The sequence below is a fragment of the Phodopus roborovskii genome, unplaced genomic scaffold, assembly GCF_943737965.1.
Source record: "Phodopus roborovskii unplaced genomic scaffold, PHOROB, whole genome shotgun sequence".
NCBI lineage: Eukaryota > Metazoa > Chordata > Mammalia > Rodentia > Cricetidae > Phodopus > Phodopus roborovskii.
Window position 1 is genome coordinate 12,675,220 of NW_026126599.1, and position 20,433 is coordinate 12,695,652.

The 20,433-nt window shown below is 44.3% G+C and overlaps 1 protein-coding gene across 2 annotated transcripts in view; it reads right to left on the reverse strand.

Annotated features, from left to right (window-relative positions):
* Positions 1-6,036: 6,036 nt before the first annotated feature.
* The window catches only part of Insr (insulin receptor), a 139,090-nt gene continuing 124,693 nt past the window's right edge, over positions 6,037-20,433 (reverse strand). For both annotated transcript variants that reach the window (XM_051205295.1, XM_051205294.1), the window contains exons 16-21: positions 19,158-19,402; positions 17,740-17,850; positions 17,412-17,571; positions 15,590-15,719; positions 14,015-14,149; positions 6,037-11,033 (exon numbers count right to left, since the gene is read on the reverse strand). In XM_051205295.1, the coding sequence (XP_051061252.1) occupies positions 10,679-11,033; positions 14,015-14,149; positions 15,590-15,719; positions 17,412-17,571; positions 17,740-17,850; positions 19,158-19,402 (1,136 nt within the window). In that variant the 3' untranslated portion in view covers positions 6,037-10,678. The remainder of the gene's footprint in view (positions 11,034-14,014; positions 14,150-15,589; positions 15,720-17,411; positions 17,572-17,739; positions 17,851-19,157; positions 19,403-20,433) is intronic.

A 20,433-nucleotide genomic window follows, 5' to 3' on the forward strand; every position in this document is an offset into this window, starting at 1 on the left:
AAAAAGTTAAAAATAAATCTACCACATGAGTCAACTATACCATTCCTTCAAATATGCAAAAGGAGCAAAAGAGGAAGGCACAAGCCATTCACTGGATCATCATTTCATTGGTTGGGCATCAGGCAGAACTAAAAAGCCTATGACATGGCACCTGGTACCAGAACTTTCAAATAAAGCCTAAAGGCTAAAGCCGAGCTCAGAAAGTGGAGCCTCACCCAAGGGTAATGGTCAGAGGTGGGGTCAGGGAAGAGAGTCAACTGTATAAGGTGGCAGCTTTGCACACCTCTGCCTCCAAGAATACCAGAGGGATGCTGAACACTCAACAGCCACTCCCTTGAACACTCCATCCTATTCAGAGAGGCGTTTAAGATCAAAGGGAAAACTTACCTGTTGTAGCTGCTGGACGATGTCCAGTGATTGTTGAGTCAGAAGACAGATCTGTTTCAGGTGGACTGGAGATAAGGGATAGGGTCCCAGTGTGACCTAGACCTCCAGTGGGGGGTGTGCAGGCACCAGGGTATTCTAGCATGACATTGGCACTAATGTGAGGTTTATGCTGTGGAGTACCTTGGAGGAGCAGAGCCAAGGAATGCTGCAGAGATCACAGCACACAATAGATCTCACACAGAGATTTATTGGGTGCGGGAGTTAAGGCTGTCTTGAAGTAGAGACAAGACAGACAGACAGAGAAGGGCAGTGACCTGTGATAGAGAGGACATGTAAAGGGCATGTATGTTGCATTTGGTGCCTGATGATGGAGGCTGGCTGGGGCTAATGGTCAGTGGTCTTTCTCCTCACATCTTTGGGATTAAGAGCATCTTTAAGATATGAAAGTGGTTTTAGGAGAATTCGAGACTAAAAGATGCAGTTTGCCTTTCAGAATTAAAGTAATATCTTCCCCTTTGTAAAGCTAATGGCTGAGGGGAAGATGCTTTTACTGATGACAATGTTAATTGTTAAAGACTCTTTGCTTTTCCATCAGATAGGGTCTCTGTGCGACTTGGGGGTTCAGAATTTGGGAACAACACAGAGACCTGTAGATGTGACTCATATTGAAAGTTTTATTGATGGATAGGTAAGAAAATAAGGTAAAGAGACACAGAGACACAGAAAGGACAGAAGAAAAGAAGGAGGCAGGAAAAGTCCTGCCTGCTCCCAGGAAACAGCAGGAAAGAGAATAGGAAAGAGAGAGCAGGTAGAGAGCGTAAGTGGGCAGGGGTCCATCTTGTAAAGGGGTCCTTTGCACCTGTGTCCACATTAGTAATTGTGGAACCCTGAGCTGACCAGGGTACTACCTGAGTGCATTCTGTCAGGTGATGGAGGCAGGCCAGCATAATGCCTGAATCCTTACAGTGAAAGTTTAGAGTTGGTGATCCCACGTTAGAAGAAATTTTATGACTCAACAAAATAGACAATTAATAAATGTGACCAACCCAGAAAAAAAAAAAAAAAAAAAAACAGCTGAAGACCATCTCTACCTCACACAGCTTCGTGGGAGCAAGTGATTATCTGAGACTGGGGCATGGAGGGTTGAGGGTGGCTACAAAAATGGACTGATATGACTGGAAATTTCTCATCTGTGAGAGCAAAGGGGACCGTACTTTTGCAGACAAAAATGCAAAACAGAGCAAACAATACTGTGTAGAGGGTGCCCCTCGTGGTAGAATCCGGAGATACTGGTGGAATCTCTGTCAATCAGATTGAGAGCAGTCCAGCTCCCTCTTAGAGGGACAAGACAAAACAGAAACACCAGCAACAAGATCAAGGAATCAAATAATCAGTTCCATGGGCCACATTTGCCCGCCATACATTCAATTGCTCACACAGTTGGCCAGCCATCCATTCAAGCAAAACCAAAGCTAGATCTCTCATGAGGCAGGATGCTGTGAATACAGAGATGAGGCGTCCTAATTAAGCTTGGAAAGACTGGGGAAGAATTTATTGTCAGATTTCTTTTTCTTCCCAAACCTGGAAGAGAGCTCCTAAAATGAGCCAATCCTTTCTGAAATCAATGAGGCTCCCTAAAGCGGGCCTTTCCCTTGTTAGCCAGAACTGAATTTCCTATACAAATCTACCGCCTAGATTAGTAGGAAGGACTCTCTCTATTTTGGTATTTGGGAAAGCAGTGGTCCCTCCAGACCCCTCTGGACTCTGTGAGGGGAGCCTCTCCTGTGTCCTCTCCCTGGCCATCATAGGCCAGGAGTGAAGCTGAGTTCTCTGGAAGCTGGTGGATCTCAATGGGATTATCCAAAAGAAATGACCCACGCCTCTTTTGACCAAACAGTGTTTTATTCATCAACCAATAAAAGAAACATATACAGAGGGACATCCCCACACAGCTTGGCAGTATTTTCAAACACTACTTGACAATGATTTTTTATTTACACTTCTAGTTAATTATTTTGGTTTTACATTTAAGCTTGGACAAAAACAAATTATTTTGGCTAATATTCCTGGACCATGATCAGGGCCATGAACAGTTCCAAAAGCATTGTCAAGGCACCTGTGGCTGTTGCAGGGTGGAAGGGAAAGAGTCTAGGCAAACATAAATTAAAGTTGAGCCAAGATGGCACCCTGGCCATCTTGAGAAACGCCATGACCAGAAAAAAACTTGGGGAGGAAATGGGTTTTGGTTTCTACTTCCATATCACAGTCTATCACCAACAGAATTCAGAGATGCTTGGCAGCAGACAAAGATACTTGCTAACAAGACTGTCTGGTTTGATCCCTGGGCCCCATGTGTTAGAAGACAGCTGACTCCTGTAAATTGTTCTCTGACCTCCACATATACATGTGGTATGTACATCTGGTGCTCAATCATACATAAATCTAATAACATGGTTTTGAAGAAATGTATTAGCAGGGACCTGGAGATTAATGGTTACTAGCACCTGATGCTGTTCCAGTAAGCTGAAGTTCCCAGCACCCACAGGGTGCCCGACTACTGCCTGTAACTCCAGTTCCCAGGAAGCCAACACTCTGGCCTCTGTGGGTACCTGAAGACATATGCACAGACACATAGACACATGGTGAAAGTAAATCCTCTTTAATCAGAATATATCATATGGAAAATATATATACATATGTATGTATGTATGTATGTATGTATGAAATTGAAGCTGGAGAGAAGACTCACTTGCTATTCTCCCAAAGAACCTAGGTTCAGTTTGTAGCACCCATATCAGGTGACACAGGACCAGGTGTAACTCTAGCTCCAGGGACTCTCACACCCATCTTCTGTATCTAAGAACATGTGTCCTCACACATAGATAATCAGACACAGACATAGGTACACATAATTTAAACATAAATCTTTAAAATAAAGAAATAATTTTTAATTATGCACAGAAGGTAGGGTTGCAGGTCAGTGGTAACGCACTTGGGGATTCTATCCTCAGTGCCTGGGGCAGGGATGGGGAGTGCAAAAAAGAAAAAGAAATTATACATAGTGCCATGTACTGTGAATATGCATACTGAAAGCTTGGGGAAAGAGGCTATAAACACAGTCATTCTCTGCATCCAAAGTGAGTAGCAGAGGGACCAAAGCAACATGACATAGGCTGTGATGGAGAGTGATGGCTGTGCAGGAAGCCCTGGGCTTCAGCCCCAGCAAGTCACAGACTATGTTTGCTAGAGCATAACTGCAACCCCAGGACTCCTGAGATGGAAGCAGGAGGATGGCCTTGTCTTTAAAGATAATCTTAGACCCCACTTCAATTCCATAATAGAGGAGATGCACAAAAACAAAAGTCAACTCTTAAAAGAAAATTGAAAACAACAAATATCTAACTTTTTCCAAAGAAAAATTGGGGACAGGCATGATGGTATATGATTTTTAATCTCAGAACTTGGGAGGCAGAGGCAGGAATATCTCTGTGAGTTCCAGGCCAGCCTGGCCTACATAGCAAGTTCCAGGCCAGCCAGAGATACAAAGAAAACCCCTGTACCAAAGAAAGATGGTGAAAAATTGGACACACCTACAAACATTCTAAAAGCTATTGAGGGGCTGGTGACATGACTCAGCCAATAAATGTGATCATTGCACACGCTTAACCACCCAAGCTTCAGCCATCCAGATGTAGTAACACACATCTGTAATTCCAGCACTCCTGTGGGGAGATGAGAGGCCATTACAGGAGAGCTGCTGCTGGCCAGCTATCATGGAGGACTTCAGAAAGCTCAACAGGAACACAACAGTCTTCCCCAGCAAGGTAGAAGGAAGGAGAGCACACTCTCGCAAGATTGCTCTGACTTCACATATGCTGTGTGGAACACACTCATGCACACACAGACACACACACACACACACACACACTCACACACACACACACACACACACACACACACACACTCACACCAAAAGCTGTTGAGAAAACCAGGCATGGTAGAATGTGTCTTTCAATCTGAGCTACTTAGAATACTGAAGCAAGAGAATTTCTTGATACCAGAAACTCAAGACCAGCCTGAAAAACAGAGAGAGCTTCATCTCAGGGAAAAAAAAAAATGTACTGGGCAAAACGGCTCAACAAGTCAACAAGTAAAGGCTTAATGAGTCATCCTAGTGGGAGCATGGAAGACAGTGCTCAGGGTGATTTAAAGTGTGGAAGCCCAGCTCAAAAAAGTTTCAGGGGGATAAGTGGCATAGAGACCATTCTTGTGATGTTTTGACAAAGAATGTGGCTTCTTTTGCCCCTTGTCCTAAAAATGTGTCTGAAGCTAAATTAAAGACTTTTGAATTACTGGCCTTGGCAGAGATTTCAAGACAGCCTGTATTGGTTTTGCAAGACTGCATTTGTGTGGGTATTAGTGACCAGTCTTAATCAGATCTATAACGAAAAGGAGCAAGCTGAGAAAAGAAAAATACAAATACATAGTTTGAGGAGTTAAGAATACCAGGAAATGTAACACTGAAGCCAAGTTTGGTGCTCAGGGATATAAAAAGTTTAAAGAAAAGCCTGATGATGAATGGAGTAAAGGGAGTGGTGGTCTGAGAGCAAGAGCCTAGAAAGACAAGCTCCCAACTTGTGAAAAGAAAGTAAAAGCAATACAGTGGAGGAAACCATGAACAACAGAAAGCTGGTGAAGACAAAACTGAAGGAGGGGGCCAAGTTCCAGCCCCAGAAATCAGCAGAACTTAGCAGATTCAGCCACATGATTCTGGCTTTAAGAGCAAGAAAGAATAAAAGAAAGGAGTTATGGAATCTCCCTTGACATCTAAGAAAAGCTGCTGAAGCCAGGTGTGTGGATTGCATTGGAGACGCCAAGATTTTGGAGATGTCAGAGTCATGAGATACCTGCCCAGGAAAGCTTCAGGGTGGAAGTGGGACCAGCCCAAGGGAGAGAAGTGGGTTGCAGTAAGCAAAGCTGAAAGGAGTTGAAGATCTGAAGAGCGCTTTGACATCAGACACGAAGGCGCAGAGCTTGTTGTTTGCCCAGCTGGGTTTTGGTCTTGCTTTGGTCCAGTATTTTCTCAGTAACCTCCCTTTCCTCCTTTTCTGGAATGGTAATGTATATCCTGTGCTGTTGTATACTGAAAGTAGTTGATTTGCTCTTTGCTTTTGATTTTACAGGGGGTTAGAGGGATGAGATTGTCATGAGTCCCGGAAGAGGCTTGGCTGACTTCTAAGGAGGCTTGACACTGTAGAAGGCTATGGGGACCTTTTAAGTTGAACTAAATGCATTTTGCATTATAGTGTGGCTGTAAGCACTTATTAGCCCCTTTTAAATGTTTAAACCCAAAAACCAATATTTTTTTAAGGCAGCCACACTGGCATGTGCTAAAGAGGCAGAAATAGGTAGATCACCAGAGTTCACTGGTTGGTCAGCTATGAGAAACCCTGTCTCAAAAATAATGGTGGACAGCACCTGAGAGACAATATCTGAAACTGTCCTTTGGACACATGCTTGCACTTGCACACATGAACATTCACACACAAAGAACTCACAGTTTCCCAGGTTGTCACTTAATGCAGAAAATCTCAAAGCCACAGCCCCACCCAGATCAACCTGCATACCACATAAAAAAACAGTCTCTGATAATTTATTCCAGATTTTAATATAAACAAGTAATTAGCCTGTATTGTACATGCAGAACAATTTCAGTCCCTCCCCTCACATAAAAAAAAAGGCATATTCTGTACATGATGCTACCTGGCCTTGGTAGGGAAACATCACTGTGTTTGGGGTGGGTTTTGTGTTTCTGAGTTTTCTACAGCAGTGTGGCACATTTGATCCCACACTGCCGACATTCAGGGTGTAGCCACCTAGGCACATAAAGGGACAAGGAGCAGCAACTTTGATACAAAGGATAAAAACCAAACAAGCCATTCCTGGACATGTGCAAGGACACACATACACACACATACATTTGAGGACCCTTCCTTCCTTCTCAAATGATAAGAGTCCCAGGTCCATGATCTGGTTTTTAACAAGTTCTATTTTGTGTGTGTGTGTGTGTGTGTGTGTGTGTGTGTGTGTGTGTTTCTTAATGGCCCACATGAAGATAAAAATTTGACCAGAGACTGATTCTGGACCTTGATTGTTATCAAGTAAGCTAAAATACTAACTGATCTCCATCTCTTAGGAACCACCAAAGAATAAATATGCCTCAGTCATGGCCTCTTAAAAGGCCATATTTTGTGTAGTTTAAGCAGCAAGTGATAATCTGCTATTCCTATTCTCCAACTTCATCTCTTGTGTAAATTCATATTCTGAGGAACATTCTGAAAGGTTTTTCTGTAATGGCTCTACCCTATGTGTACCATTTACACAAAATCGGCATTTTTCTTTCCCCTTGTCCAACAAAACCATAATTTTTGAAGAGTCTATGTTCACCAGCTAGCATCCTGAACATATCCACCTGTCATGAAATAGGAAAATCATTGCTAGAATGACAGCCACTCATTTACCAAGATTGCCAGTATGAACCAGACTTGCACAGTGATACTTACTGCCCTTTGGTCAGCGCTATGGTGGACTTCAAATAAATTTACAGCACTTAACCCGATAATGATTCTGCATGGTAGACTATCTGTCCTGGTAAGATAACAAAGGTGACCTGTGCTTGTGTTGGTGACACCATCCCCAATAGCCATATGCAGCTCTTGCCACCAGTCTCCACATTCTCCCAAAATGTGCTCAGCCTAAATCCAGGAAACCATTAATGCTCTTCCCATTAGCTTCAAACGAAAGGGAAACATCCAGAAGGCTCCAAGAGCATAAACACTTCCTGGTGTGTGCTTGCCGTCATTGAAGCAGACAGAAAACATGCCTGCTCCTATCCTGGAAGAAATGACTGTAGCTTTCCCCACGATCATAAAAAGAGTTTTAAAATAATGAGACATCTTCCAAAACATTCAAAAAGCATCAATGAACCTGGTTTTGTTGCTTTTTCTCTCTCATCTATCACTATAAACTCTCCTGACAGCCATGATATTCTAAGTACCAAGGTTCTTTTCTTAGAACGCTATCTTCTGAAGCCAAAATGAGTCCTATGGCCCTATGGCTACTTGTTTCCTCCCCAGCAACAGTAGATATCAAGATGGAATTAGTGAAGTCCTTTCTGATAGGGCCATCCCAAGTTGGTACACCTCTCCAGAGGAGACGGGGAAGAGTGAATTACCAAGGACAATATCTCAAAGTGAAAAGAGGACAGTGAAACTTGAAAACAGGGGCCATGATGGCCCTGCCTTGACTTCCAGAGTGCTCAAAATTGCACAAGGCCAAACAGTGTCAGCTTGGAGTCAACCAAATCCCAGCATAGGGTTCCTACTTATTGCTTAAGTTATGTTCAAGAGATTAGCACTTGCTGCAAATGCCTTCATCCTATTTGTGTAGAAGGTGACCATAAACACCCAAAGCCCTCATAGGTCTGAAAAGGATTAGGAGAAACAATGGTCAGAGAAACAGAGTGCCTTTGCATTCATGTCTGGGGGTTTTCATGTGACAGCTGCAGGTACTGGTCCACAGCCTCATCACCTCTCACCCAAAGACCTTGGGTGAGGGGCCTCACAGAGAGGCTAAACTGAGATAGACTGAAGCCTGGCTTATGTGTGAGGAGTGTGCATCAACAAAGGAGGTTAGACTCAGAAGGATATCAGTGAAGAGAAGAATCTGGGTTCACAGGAAGGCTCTAACTTCACCCCAACTCCATCCCTCAAAACCTCTCCTAGTCCCTGGCATTCAGAAATCAACAGGTACACAGCTCCCCCAACTCAGAGTGCAATCCAGCCAGAATTCCAAAGCCTGGACGCCTGTGTCTGAACCTCATCCTAACAAGACACTGAGGTAGACTGTGCTGAGAGAAATAAAAGCATGGCCCACACTCACCTGGTTTTATTTTTTTCCTTGATAAAAAAAAAAAAATTACATGCACACCATTTTTTTTTTACAAAAGTGATTTTCAAGAGTGATTTTATATATTAAAATAAATACTTTCCCCAGTAATATAAGAAAACCTTTTGAATTAGAAAAATGTGGAAATTCCTGCTAGTGTAGCATCTGACCACTACAAATTTACTGTAAAGAGGAAAAATAAACAACAAATATCAGACCTACATGTCTTCCATTGATACACAGACCCTCTATTTACAAAGTGATTTGGGTGAAAACGACTGTGACTCTGGCTTCTTGTACCAGTCACTGAGTTCCCTGGTAACATTTTTACATCTGTCACTTTTCTAATATAAATTTGACAGCAACTGGCAATCAGAATTTGTGCCTACTTAGGTTTTCAACCAATATTTAAGAGGATTTTGGGGTGGACATTGTGTCTTCATCTCACATCTCCTAGAGGAGAAGAAAGGTATCAAATATTTGTGGGGAAATGCACGCAGGGAAGAATGTGTGGGAGGATTTTGAGCCCCGATTCATGAGTTCACCATGGTTGTTTGCTTCTTTTACTTGAGCAGCTGTGGCTTTATGCAACAAGAAGAAGCTGTGGGTTCACAATCTTTCACAAGTTCTTGGCGATGGGAAGAAAGTCTGATGTTGTCTCCTCCAGACTATAGTCTCCAGGGACTGCAACATAAGCACCTGAGAAATAGACTCAGGCACCACACCGGCCCGAGCTGAGGTCCCTGGGCACCAAGAGCAGCTGTGGGGTTTAGTGTGGAGAATAGCTGATGCCCCAAGGGTGGAGGAAACCAACAGCCATCCCAAGGATGCATCTCCTTATATATTGCTTAGTGTTCTCAAAGTCCATCTGTGTCGTTGGTCTTTGGGATGAGTTTGCATGTTTATACAATGATTGAGCAACATGTAGGCCTTGGAGAGGTGAGGTACACAAGCAAAAAAAACCCAAAGATGAACACAGGTGCTCTGGAAGGCCAGCTCAACTCCAGATAACCACCAAGCAAGAAACATCCAGTCCATCTTGCTAGCAGAACCAGTCAAAAAAAATCCAGTTTCCCATATACTCTGCAAGACCTCACTGTGTCCTGAAGGGCTAGCAGCTAATGTGGTATAATTCCCAGAAGAAATGTGTGCTTTGAAGACCAAACACAGAGGCCACTCCTGCATTTCCTGTCTCCCCACAGAGGCAGGTGTGCCCACTATTTCTCCTGCCCCCAAGGAAACAATAATTTATTAGGCTCATGCCAGAGATTCCTTAAACATTAAATATGTTACATATATAGTCTCATAATTGTCATCTGACTTCTTTCTACTTCCATGGTGTGTGTATATGTGTGTGTCTGTGTGTCCTTGGCTTTGTTTGGTCTTCCAAACACTCTTGATGAATCCAGACCAAACGGTCCTCCCTCAGTTTTCAGAAAACATTGTCAAAGGGAGGGAAAGAAGACACCTGAGCAAGACTTCTGACATGACTGAGGAGCATCTCTGGAGGACACAAACAGATGCTGAGTTAGTGAGAAGGAAGAAAAAAGGAGGGGTCACCCACTCCAAGCGGCAGGAGCTTCATGAGCCAATTCCCCAAGCATCAGTCCAGATACTATTTTACACACACACAACCCCCACCCCACCCTGTGATCTCTAGCCTGGACACAACACACACACAAGCAAACACAGGTGTGAACATGAGTCCACTCTAAGTACTACACACCCTTTCTCAAAATAAAATACAAAAGCAGCAGCTATTGGTCAATTTGAGGAACTGATTTTGTAAATGAGAGAAAAAAAAATTCTAAAATAAAATAAAATCCTTCTCTCAGATTAACGAAACCTTTTCAAACCCAACCCTGCAAAGCACATAATTCTAGAACAGGGTTCTGTGGGTTGGGTGTTTGTTTGTTTGTTTTTCTGTCTGTCTCCCCTTTGCTTACTGACTTGTGCTCCATAAATAAACTCTGTCTTTCACAACTAACTGTAACTCAGACACTAGCAAGAAAAGAAAAATCCCTGTACAAACAGGTGCATTATCTCAGTCTATGAGGAAAGTAGCAACAACAATAATAAAATCCTGGTTTGAAACCTGGATGGGGGAGGGGGTGTGGCCGTGGAAAGCCAAACCCCTCTAGGTTCACAGTTAGCCCTCCACAGGCCTGTGGAGTTGGCAATCACACCTGTATACTTAGGTCAACAGACAAACAGAAACGTGTATGAACTATCTCTGAGCTCAGTTTCACATCTGGATGGAGTCCTGATAATCCTGAGTTTCCTGGAGGCGGTCAAACTATAGAAGAGTTTTAAAAAAGAAAGAATCCTTCCCCGACAGGCACTGTTAGGAAGGGTTGGACCTGGGTAGTGTGAGCACGCGCCCATTCTTCTTGCCCCCGTTCATGTGGGTGTATGGGATGTGTTCGTCATAGGTCCGTTTAATGCTCAGAGAGGACCCTCCCTCCCGGCCCCCAGCCTCTTCCCTGTGAAAGTGAGAGGACCCATCCAACGGGACATTCTCCATGTCCTCGAACTCCATCTCCAGCTCCTCGCTCTCAGGAGCCTTGTTCTCTTCGCTGTAGAAGAAGGAAACTTCTGGAAAGCTAGGGTGGAGGTCATCCTTGAGCAGGTTGACAATTTCCAGGAAGGTTGGCCTCATCTTGGGGTTGAACTGCCAGCACATGCGCATCAGGTCAGTCCTGTGGGGACATGAACCAGCGTGGATGAGACTCGATGTTCAGCCAAGCAGCTCCCTCCTACCCAGCCCCATTATCCAAGTAGTAAGAGTCGTCACGTTGGCTGTAGCTGGACTGACAACCAGTGGGACTGGAAGACACTTTAGAAAAGCTAGAAAACTTTGGTAGTGCAGGCCTGTCATCCCAGCAACTTGGGAGGCTAGAGTGGAATGACTAAAAATTCAAGGCTGCCAGGTTAGACTTTCAGACCTGGCAACTTAGTTGAGGCCAGTGCCTCTAAACTAAAACACAAAGAGGGATGGTGCTCAGTAGAGGAAGGGGGGTACAAAGGAAAAGAGAAGGGGAAACGGAAAGGGAAGGAAAAGATAGGGAAAGGAAGGAATGGGGTGGAAAGAGGAAAGGGCTAAGGAGAAAACAACATCATGGAGCCCAAGAAGCTATCAACTGTGGAGAGAACCCCAACTGATAAAAGTTTGGATGGGCTGTACACATGCCCACGGGGGTTGTCTTGATTGTCAGGTGATGCTGGAAGACTTGGCTCTTTGTGGATAACACTACACCCTGGGCAGGGGCTCCCAAATTTCATGAGAATGTGAAAAGCAAGCTGAGAGCAAACAAGCAGAGACCACACTCATCTCTCTCTGCTCTTGACAGCGGATGTGACGTGACTAGCTGCTTCCTACTTTGACTTCCCCACCAGTGATCCAAATAAGTCCTTCCTCCCCTAAATTTCTTTTGATCAGGTTTTACCATGGTAACAGAGATAAAACAGAAACTGGACAGACACCTTACACATCCCCAATCTTCTGTGCCTCAGAAATGTTGTGTTTCAGTCCTGCCTGGAGCTGCTTGCTAAGGCCTGGCCATGCCTCACAGTCATTCTAGGCTTACGGACACTTCAGGGCTAGTATCATTGATCCTTAGCATTTACAGCTATATGAGCTGAACACAGATAGCCAGTTTCTCATATGTCAAAAGAAAATGTTAAAAGGAGCCTTCCTTAGTCATAGAACCAGCCTGGTGGGCTATGCAGTATTTGTAGGACTGAGGTACACTAGTGCCTAACATCATACAAGAGCCAAATCCTTGTCCTAACAGGTTCCCCCAAGAGCCCCAGGCTTCTCCTTTACTCAGCCCAAAGCACTCTAACAGGAGCAAAGGGCTTGCATCTTCATTAGACCTTCTCCTTTTTCCCATGTAACTTGCTCTGGAGCAAATTTTAGACCTTGAATCAAATCTGCTACCCTGCATGTGTTTATAAAGTTTTATTGTCACGAGATTTTGTGCTGATTCTTAGATGCCCTCCTAGTACTGAGCTGTTGATGCAACAATGTTTTGAGGTAGAGCTCTGGGGAAGTGATTGGATCGGTAAGGTACTAAGCCAGTGACTGGATGAAACCATCAATGGAGTAAGAGAACTCTAAAGAGGAAGGGCTTTGTTGGAGGAAGTAGGTCACTGGAGGAATGTATATCTCTGGGGTATATTTTACCTCTAGCCTCAGTCCCGCTCTCTTCCTACCCCTTGATCTTCTGCCTCACCAGAGCTCTAAGCAGCTGAGTGAGCATGGATTGAGACTGAAACTGTGAGTCACAGTAAGTCTTTCTTTGACCTGAACTCCTCAGGTATTTCCTAGTAGTAACAGCTAACACACGCACATGGTCCCATCCATGCATCTGTGCAATGCCTATGACTGTATTCAAGCAACAACTGCACAGGGCCATCATGCTGTCAATGTTTATCACACAGCCTTTAGGGAAAGGTTGTGAACCTCTCCTAGGGCTAAGCTTCCTTTCCAGTTGCTATGATGACAAAATGTCCCAATAAAAGACACCTGGGGAGATGGGTTAATTTTAGCTCCCAATTCAAGGCTGCAGTCCATCAGAGTAGGGAAATGAAGGCAGCGGGAATTTAAAACAGCTAGTTCCATCGCATGCACTGTCAAGAGAAGATATAAAATGAGTGTGTGTGCATGCTTGTTTAGCTTTGTTTCTCTGCATAATACAGTTCAGGTCCTAAAAAAAAAATGGTGCCACAAATAGTGGGGTGATAGGTGACATCAATTAACATAAAACAAGGCCCCCACAGACATGCCAACAGGCCTGTGTTACCCAGCAAACTGTCAGTGATATTCTCCTCCAACACTATTCTAGATTGTGTCAAGTTGACTTTTAAAACGAACCACAGGTACCTCCCCACTTCTGTACCAGTGACAAACTGGTGTGGTTAGGAAAGAGCCTTGATAAGGCAATGACCAGAAAAGTTTGACTGGGAAGAGAAAACTAGAAATACAAGACAAATGCAAGCATGTACATGAAAACACAGACACAAACACAAATATGGTTATATGCGAGGTTGGGAGATGGCTGGGTCAGTAAAGTGTTTTGCCCCTCGAGTCTAAGTTGGGTCCTCAGAACCTACCTAAAAAATGTCTACACTTACAATCCCAGGTGTGGGGTGGAAGTAGGAGGGTCCTGAGTCATTGAGAGGATCACCAATGTAAGGCTACGTCTCAGTGCAGGTGAATGATACTTCTGAGGGTGACCCCCAAGGTGGTCCTCTGGCCTCCACACATGTATGTACAAGTACATTTAAAAAAAAAAAAAGCACTTCTCCTCTTGAAGATGACCTGTAACTCTGTCCAGGGGATGTAACACCCTCTTCGGGTTTCCTTGGACACCAGGTGTGTAAGTTATGCACATACATACATACAGGAAAACACTCATATACATAAGATTAAAAATTTATGGAAATATATACATGTTACTGCATGACACATGCAGAGGCATAAATGTATGCAAACATAAGCAGATATGTAGGCACATCTAAAAATGTAATATGCATCCAAAATGCAATATGCAAACACAAGGCATGCTATACAAACATACATGTGGCCATAAGGCCTGCAAACCTAATCCACACATATATACATGGGATATGCAGACACAAAACATGTATTAAGGTCAAACATCTTCTCTATACTTACAGTCTCTCTGGACAGTTATCAGGTGGATCCAAATAGCCTCCATCCATGACAAATTTCAACACCTGTTCGTTTGACAGGCCTTGGTAAGGCTGTTCAGCCAGGCTGGTGATTTCCCAAAGGACCACACCAAAGGACCTGTCAATGACAATTGAGAGAAGTTGGCAAAGAAGCCAATGAAACACACACGCCATCTCTCTCTCAACTAATAAAACAACTGACAGACTGAAGCAATAGCTCAGTTGTCAAAGTGCTTTGCACAAAAACATGATTCCCAAAACCCATATAAAGAGCTGAATACACAGGCCAGGCCAGCAATGTATCTCAGTGGGCAAAGGCTCTTGCTGCCAAGCCCCAATGACCCAAGTTAGATCCCAAGGACCCATATGGTAGAAGGAGAGAACTGACTCCCATAAGTTGTCCTTTGACTTCCACATGTGTGCTGTGTCATGTCTCCCCCAATAGAAACACACACACATACCTATCCATGTTCGTGTGTGTGTGTGTGTGTGTGTGTGTGTGTGTGTGTGTGTGTGTGTGTGTAAAAGCAGAGCTAGCTGGGGAGATGACCCGGTGGCTCATGAGCTTCCCCCACAAGTCTGAGGATGGAAGTTCAAATCCCCAGGTGGCACAGTAACCTGGCTGTAGTTTCAGTCTCAGACAAGGGTTTGACAAGAGATCCTGCCTCAGTGGATAAAGCAGAAGAGCAGTCAACGATGATTCTCAATATCAACCTGAGACCTCTACATGCATGAACACACACGAGTGCGCACTTGGTGTGTACACACAAGCAAACAATCATACACACATATACACATGAAAATGGGGAGTGGGGGAAGCTGGGGCTGGGGGTGAGCACTTGTAATCCCAACACAGGGGAGACAGAGACAGGAGGATCCCAAGATCTCTGGCCCCTAAACCTGGCTGACTTAGCAAATTTCAGGCCAGTGAGAGACTTTGTTTTGAAAAATAAAGCACGGCAGCTGAGGAGGAACTATGCCCAAGCTGTCATCTGCCTTCCACATTTACACATGTGCATGCACTGTTGTGGGATAGTTGTACACTGTGTAAAGATATAATGCTGTGATTGGTTTAATAAAGAGCTGAACAGCCAATAGCTAGGTGGGAGGCATAGGCAGGATTTCTGGGAAGAGAAAGGAAGAGGAGGAGGAATCAAGAGGCAGGAGACAGAGAGGAAACAGGAGGTAAAAGATGGAAGAGAGGTAATGTATGTGATAGAATGTAGATTAATTTAAGTGGGTTAATTTAAGTTATTAGAGCTAGGTAGGAACAAGCCTAAGCTATAGGCTGAGCTCTCTGAGTCATTATTTGTGAGCTGGCTAGCGGGATAAAGAAAGACTCCTTACAGTATGCAAATAAACACACACACACACACACACACACTAGTTTATTTTATAATACAAAAATAAATTTTTCTTAAACCATTCTCAATCAGTATATAAGGATAGACATGTAAGGAACCACATTCATTCCAGCACCTCCTCCTGAACACATTAGTAGGACTCCTACAGGAGTCCAAACCCAGTACAGACATCCATCCATGCATGCGTGACTCACCACATATCAGAAGAAGCAGTAAAGACTCCATCCTTCAGGGACTCGGGTGACATCCACCGCACAGGCAGCAGGCCCTTGCCCCCTTTCCGATAGTAATCTGTCTCGTAGATATCCCTTGTCATTCCAAAGTCTGACAACAAACATTTCACATGTTTTTCAGTTCATCAATCTAGCATCTCGAGTGCTCCACTCCATACAACACCACTAGAGGGAGTAGGCAAATTCACCAAGATGGGATTATAGGGCTGTACCTGAGGCTGTGGCTGGAGAACAGGGGCTACCATGTAAAGGAAGGGGAAAAGAGGTACCCAGTGATAAAGAAACAACAATCTGGCCTGAAACTCTCATCAATTTACCCTTCATACCTACTCCTTCCCCAGTGTCCCAAGCAGACCTTTTCCCTTTTTCCAGCCAACCTGCTGCTTCCTTGATTTAGCTACTCACCCAAAAACCAAAAGCTCAGGTTCTTCTTTTAACCCTGCCTTTGTCTCACACTCTCAAACAGTACTCGACCAAGCCTTTCTGCCTCTACATCTCTGTCCAATGTGTCTCACTTCTCATTACCTTTGCACAATCCAGGCTCATCTCCACTCTCTCCTGTGCATCTTCCAACATGGTAACATCCCACTACACAGAGTGGCTATGTGAATAGAATCATGGCCCTTCCTATACCCATTGCTTATATCTCTTGCTTTTTCAGACAATCCCATCTATTCCAGGATAGCCTTGGATTTGCTATGTCTCGGAGAATGACAGTGATCTTCCTACCTCTACCTCCCCAAGTGTCAGGAAACAAGCATCACCACACCCAGGTTGGGGGGGGTGTTAATGTAGAAGGTCTTTAGGATCATAAATACAGAATCATGTCCCATCTTCCTTTATATAGTTCAAGCAGGATAATTGGGTCACATTCTTGCATGACTCCCATTCTTATGTAGAATATCTCTTGGAATCACACATAGGTTCACCTCCCTACCTGTTCCCATAATTAATGTTTCGGGGGAGGGGTCTTGTGAAATCTTTATGGGACCTTGCCTCTTCCTGATTCTCACTGGTTTTGTAGAGGAGAAGCAAGTGCTATGAGTTAAGAAGCTTCCATGCCTGCTTCTTGGTTTTCAGCTCAGCATCTTATCTCATGCCCTGGGCTCTCCCATCCTATCCACACACCCCAGCCCAACACCTAGGCACTTGGCATCTGCTTCTACTATCTCCTTCTTCTGCATTCTTGGGATCGACCTTCAGTCCTGTAGTAGGAAGTATTAACTATCCTCCAAACAGGCTGGAGTCACCTGAGAGGAAAGCTTCCATTAAAGAATCACCTAGACCAGATTAGCCTCTGGGTATGTCTACAGGGGACTGTCTTGATTGTTCACTGATTTAGGAGGGCCCATCCCACTGTGGACAGCACATTTCTTTGGCAGACACTCCTGACCTATATGTGAAAGCCAGCAAAGCATGAGCCACAGAAAACCAACAAACACCATTCTTCCATGGTTTCTGCTTCAAGTTCCTGTCCTGACTTCCCTCAGTGACGAACAACAAGCTGAAACAAACTCCTTCCTCCCCACGTTGTTTTACTTATTTACTTACTTACTTATGATAGAAGCAGACAGGAAACTAGAACAGAAATGTTGACCTCTGGGCTAGAAAAGTACCCAGAAGTAGGTAAAAGTACTTTTCAATTAGCATGAGGACCTGAGTTCTGAACCCCAGAACCTGCCATTCTACCCACACCCTATAACACACACATGTGCATGTGCATGCACACACACACACATGCATACACACACACACTCATTCACTAAAGGATTCCAAGACATACCTCCAATTTTGACGGTAAAATCATGAGCAACCATGCAGTTCCGAGCTGCCAGGTCCCGGTGCACAAACTTCTTAGCATTCAAGTATGCCATGCCATCAGCAATTTCTGCTGTCATCTGAATCATTTCTTGCAAGGTAGGAGGAGGACGGCCTGGGTTATTCTAAAGTCAAAACATGGGTTACAATTAGCTCTCTGTTGCTATCTAAATCACCTCTTGCAGGGTAAGGGGAGGGTAGCCCAGGTTACAAAGTCAAAATATGGGTTTGTACTTAGAGAGGTTGGTACCCTTAAGAGCAGGTGCCCTGCTAGGAACCTAGAGGCAGCTCACCTCAGCATCTGGTCGCAGAGAACGGAGGTGACTCTTGAGGTCTCCATGAGCCATCAATTCCATCACTACCAGTGTTGGCTGGCCCTTGGACACCACTCCAAGGAGGCGGACCTGCAGAGAAACATAAAGGTGATTCAAAGAGGGTCCAGGTATTATTTCAGCTCACCATGGACTCTCCGTCTGGTGCCCAAAGCACATAGGCTACTCCATGCCTGGATGAAGCATGGCCAACCCTGGTATAGAGAAGCAAACAGACCCACTCATGTATAAAGCATCCCAAGAAAATCTCACCCACTTGATGTTCCTTAGTGTATGAACCATGTTCTTACCTCCAGATCTTTGCAGCTCTTGCTTTCCCTGGCCTGTACACATGGTTCAGTCTCACATCCTTTAAGACTTTGCTCAAATATGCACCACAATCCTCTTCCTCTCTCTTTTTTAATCTATGCTAGCATTTTCCCCCTAACATGCCATTCACACATCTAGTTTGAGAACTGTCTTCCCTGCAATAGAATATCTAAGAGGGAGACCAGGAACCTGCTTCAACATCAGCAAGAGCAGGGCATGTAGGAGCTGATACACTGCAATTTCTTCTGAACTGAAGCATTCCATCCTGGAGGGAAGCTTAAGACTGAGGAAGTAAAACAATTGAAAAGTCTAAGAAAGTTCCTAAAACTTGTAAGATTCACAAGACAACTACTGCCTCCCCTTTCCAAGCTTATATAAATAGTAAAAGCTCTACAAAGAATAGATTCTCAATCTCTCTGAATACCTGCAAGTTGTGCAGAGAGCCCTGAGATTCCAGTTTTCATGATTTATCACTCATGCTAGAGTGAGTTTTTGGAGCTGCAGCTACCTATGCAAATTGTCTATGCTCCTATAAGTAAACCCATACTGTTCCAGGTTATAATAAACTCATCGGTAAATTTTGTACTGCAGCAGAGGTCATATAAAAGGGGCCCCTAAATATGCCTGATCAGGATAAAAGAATACAAGGCTCAACAAAAAATAAAGAGCCCACTCTGGGATCAGAAAGGCAGGGAAAGTTAACTTTTGGCTTCGGGGAGAAACAAGAATGGGGGCAGGTACAAAGGGGTGGCCTTTCATTGGTTAAGGGTTACAGGGAAGCCAAGAAGAAGAAATAGATGTAACAATACAAAAATCAATGGGAAAGTCTGAGAAGCAAAGGAAGATTCTAGAAAGTGACAGAACAGTTATAGAGTTTGATTCTAGGTAAGCTGGGAAAAGATATGGTGGAGAAGGGAGATGTCACTTCCCAACATCTTCAGGATAGGTTTCTTAACAGGATGGAGGGTGAGCATCAGTCTGCACCCAGGTTCCTGGGCAGCTCTAGAGGGTAGAGGCAAGTTAACAAGGAGCATAAAAGGAAGCCTCTGCCCCACCCCAGCCACACTCACCACATGATGGCAGGTGAATCCCTTCATGACTGATGCCTCGTTGAGGAACTCGATCCGTTCTCGGAGACTGGCTGACTCATTGACAGTCTTCACAGCAACTCGGGTCTCTGCCTCGCCTTTGATGATATCCTTGGCATTGCCCTCATACACCATACCAAAGGATCCCTGCCCCAGCTCTCGTAGGAGGGTGATCTTCTCTCGAGGCACCTCCCACTCATCCGGCACGTACACAGAAGAAGGAAACACTACTTTTCACTTATCTACACAGCATTCTCAGCCAACCCCTTAAGAGACCCCCTAGACACCTCCCACCATAACTTTCCTTGAGCTACATACAAATATTCACTCATTCTGTGACTCAACACTTCTACTAAGCATTGGGTATACAATCCAGTACAGGACAAGCTTGAGCCACCATCAAGGAGATGGCAGAAGCTAGGAAATGAGCTACAGCTAGTCTAGGATCCTGCTTAGGAAGCACAAAAATGGACCTGTATCCCTATCTTTCCTGCCTTGACTCCATATCCTTACTACTGGATAAAGTCTCTTCCTGTGATGGTTAATACTATGAATGCTGTAGAATCTAGACTCACCTAGGAGACAAAGCCTTGGCAAATGTCTATGGAAGAAACTTTTAGATAAGTTTAAGTATAAAGACCCACCCTAAATGTGACAGATCATCCCACAGGGTGGAATTCTGGACCAAATCAAAAAGGTGAAATGGAGCTAAACAGGAGCATTTACCACTCTCTGCTTCCCAACTCTAGATGCAATGTGACCAGTTGCCAAGACTTCTGCTCCATAAGGAACGGCACCCTCAAACTGTGAGCCAAAAAGGACCCTTCCTCCCTTAAGTTGCCTTTGTCAAGCCTTCTGTCACAGCAAAGACTAATTTAGACACTTCCCATTAGAGATGTTTGACCAAGTGCCAATGGAATGGTGGGTAGGTTAAAACAGACTGGGGGGAAAAAAAATGTCTACAATGCTTAGCAATCCCTCCTAGATTCTTAGCAATCCTTCTTGGTAGATTGTCTGTTCCTGATCCCTGGACTCCTTCATAGCCTTCTGATTCTCTTCTCTCCAGAGAACTCAACAAGAAGACACCTTGTAGTACACATTTACTGTTAGGAACCCACAGAGCATGGTAGGGAAGGGCACCAGACAAGAGACCACACAGAAGGAATGATTTAGCCAGCAGTAGCTGTGGCTGCTCCTAGGTACCACCAAGACTGCTAATGAAAACACAAGTGAGTGGGTCCATCCAAGGTAACAACCT